Source organism: Quercus suber, unplaced genomic scaffold (assembly GCF_002906115.3).
Source record: "Quercus suber isolate HL8 unplaced genomic scaffold, Cork oak 2.0 scaffold_165, whole genome shotgun sequence".
Taxonomy (NCBI): domain Eukaryota; kingdom Viridiplantae; phylum Streptophyta; class Magnoliopsida; order Fagales; family Fagaceae; genus Quercus; species Quercus suber.
In genome coordinates, this window is record NW_027069626.1 from 874,837 (window position 1) to 877,719 (window position 2,883).

Consider the following 2,883-nt stretch of genomic DNA (forward strand, 5'->3'; position numbering starts at 1 on the left):
TCCAAACTACTAATCCAAACCCAATCACAGCCACCAACTACCACCCACTGCCACAACCAAAACCAGCCCACCACAACTCTTACTTAAATAAATAATAAATAAATAAAAACCACCACAGACCCACCTTCTTAACAACCACCACAACCAACACCCACCAAAAACACAAACCAACCTACTGCCACCACAACCTAATCCAGCCAAAACCAAACACATCAAATCTAACCCAACCACAAACCCACTACTGCCGGCATTACACAAAGCCAACCTAGCCACAAACCCATTTCTTCTTCATCCTTCATCTGACGGGAGAAGAGAGAGAAAAATCCATAGATTCAAAGAGAGGGAGGGAGAATCAAAGAGAGGGGGATGAGCATGACACCACCATAGTGAGAGAAAGAGAGACTAAGGGAGTGTCCGAGAGAAAAGTTGCAAATAAAAAATTATTGTTTTTAAAACTTTATAGCTACCGTAAACTGCAGCTTTAATGCCAAAATAGTGATTGTTAACCTATGGATCCTTGCCCCTTAAAATTTCAGGCCAAATTCATTTTTATACAATTTCAGTACCTCTATTAAAAATAGCAGAATATACTATTTAATCAAAAGCCACTAGCTAAATTTTAGATCAATTTTATCAAATTGGAGATTAACAATTCCAATTTTAGTGCGAAGGTTAAGGCATTTCAAATTTGCATATCAAAACTCAATTCAAGCATACATGGGGTCCTCATATCCAAATGTATCCACCACCTAAAGTCAACAAATTGTGGCCTGGTTATGGTGAAACATTAAATTTCTATTAATTTTTCACATAAGGCACACATCCATCCATTCCTATCCAAAATCTCAAACCAACATTTCCCAAGCCAGCAAAATTCATTACAAGCACAGCACTCTGATCAAAAACAGAAAACATAGACTAGTATATCGCCAACAGCTACAAACGAAAACTTTGATTATAACTAAATATGTCACTGACAATTGCCACACGCACAAAGTCAAAATACTAAACCATATTTTCACATACCAAAAACACCATATACCTTTATATGCAATGCAAAAATGGCAAATTCCCATTAAAGCCAAAACAAACAGACAATAATCAAGTAGTTGCAATCATTAAAAATTCAATTCAACTAGAATTAAATGTTGCATAATCAATGTCATTAACTATTTCATCAAGCAGTGAGATTAAAAAAAAAAAAAAAAAACAAAACAAAGGTTTAGCAATCTCTTCTATGACTAGTAGAAGATTGATCAATATTCACATTAACTACTACCACCTGAAACCCCTAAACTACTACTACTACAACTCAACAATCGCATAAAAACTCACACCCTAACCAAAAACTAAAGAAGAAAAGACACTAAATCTGATACCAACTATCGTAGAATACCCCGAAAATCCACAACTCTCTGCCCTCTCTTTCTCAATTTCAATCTAAGAATCATCGTCTCCACTGGTGGCCTTTGAGGTCCCGGTCTTCTTGGGAAGAAGAAGGTTGTGGATGTTGGGCATGACACCACCATTGGCAATCGTCACATCACCAAGAAGCTTGCTGAGCTCCTCATCATTTCGGACAGCAAGCTGAATGTGGCGTGGCACAATCCTTGTCTTCTTGTTGTCCCTTGCTGCATTTCCGGCGAGTTCAAGAACCTGACAGAACAGAACAAACCCCAAAATTTCAATTCAAAACCCAAATTTCCCAATTTGCATTAACGATCTCAAAACCTAGATTTCCCAATTAGCAAAATTCACTGCTTTTTCAAAAGGGCTTCAATGTTATTTTCCATGAGGATCGAAAAAAAAAATCAAATTTTGGAAGAAATCATGCAACATTTTCAATAAAAAAAGAAACCCTAGATTAACAAATTCGAGATTTTTACAACATATTGAAAATCTTTGCGGGGGCTTTTACTTAAAAACACAAAAAATCAATGATTTCGAAACAGATTCAAAAATCCTATAAATTTGCACAAATTACACAAATTCAAAACCCTAGATTAACAAAAAGGGGAAAACGAACGCAAAAAAAAATCACAAAAACAAAAATAGAAACCTAGAGCAAGAGAGAGATTGAATACCTCGGCGGCAAGGTATTCGAGGACGGCAGCGAGGTAAACCGGAGCGCCGGCACCGACACGCTCGGCGTACTTGCCGGCCTTGAGGAACCGAGCGATACGCCCAACGGGGAATTGGAGACCAGCCTTGCTGCTCCGAGACTGGGCCTTCTTGGCGGCTCCAGATCCGAGAGTTTTGCCCCGACCCGCCATTGATTCTGAAGGATGATTATTACTTCAACAACACTCAGAGAGAAGTTAGAGAGAGAAAGGTAAAAAAGTTCGATGAGAAAGAAAGAGAGAGAGAGAGAGAGGCAAAGCGCGAGAGAGAAGAGAGATGAGGAGGTTAGAAACGGTAGTTGGGGGGTATATATAGTGGATGGGATTTTGAATTGGACTAATGGGATTAAAGTACGCGGATCGAGGGATGAGAATCGTTGGATTAGGGTGGATAAGGACGGTGGAGATTTGAAAGTACGGGGATTTCGGGTTTTCCACCGCTTTTGCTCTTTTGGGCAATTGCGTGAAAGGCTTCGAAGTCAGCTCTGAGGGGATGACTTTCGAATTGACGAAAATACCCTCGGTTTTTTCAAGGTAATTACTACTTTACTAGTACTTGATTGGGGCTGGTAATTACTACATACGGACGAGCACTTGTGAAGTTAAGTTTGGACATTGCCACGTGGCGTGTTAAGGTGGTATGTTTAATTGTTTATTTTCTACTCAATTTATCAAGAGAAGTGTCTGAACAATATTTTTACAAAACTTTTAAAATTTTAGGTGGTATATTATTATTAGTAGTTCTAATTTAAATTTATTATTT

At 38.4% G+C, this 2,883-nt stretch overlaps 1 protein-coding gene and 1 long non-coding RNA gene across 2 annotated transcripts in view; one reads left to right on the forward strand and one right to left on the reverse strand.

Moving 5' to 3' along the window:
- LOC136069380 (uncharacterized) overlaps nt 1-1,396 on the forward strand; it is a 1,494-nt gene extending 98 nt beyond the window's left edge. Inside the window, exon 2 of the long non-coding RNA XR_010630622.1 lies at nt 1,190-1,396. This is a non-coding gene — a long non-coding RNA (uncharacterized LOC136069380). The remainder of the gene's footprint in view (nt 1-1,189) is intronic.
- LOC112036574 (probable histone H2A.3) lies at nt 1,107-2,415 on the reverse strand. Its single transcript, XM_024069417.2, has 2 exons — nt 2,085-2,415; nt 1,107-1,656 (listed from the first exon to the last, which is right to left on the reverse strand). The coding sequence occupies exons 1-2, from the start codon at nt 2,271-2,273 to the stop codon at nt 1,441-1,443; spliced, it is 405 nt and encodes a 134-aa protein (XP_023925185.1). The 5' UTR covers nt 2,274-2,415; the 3' UTR covers nt 1,107-1,440.
- Nucleotides 2,416-2,883: the final 468 nt, after the last annotated feature.

Coding starts and splice junctions, on each gene's coding strand:
- LOC112036574 (XM_024069417.2), bottom strand. CDS start 2,273: ATGGCGGGTCGGGGCAAAACTCTCGGATCTGGAGCCGCCAAGAAGGCC. Junction 1,657..2,084: donor TCGAATACCTTGCCGCCGAG/GTATTCAATCTC, acceptor CTGTTCTGTCAG/GTTCTTGAACTCGCCGGAAA.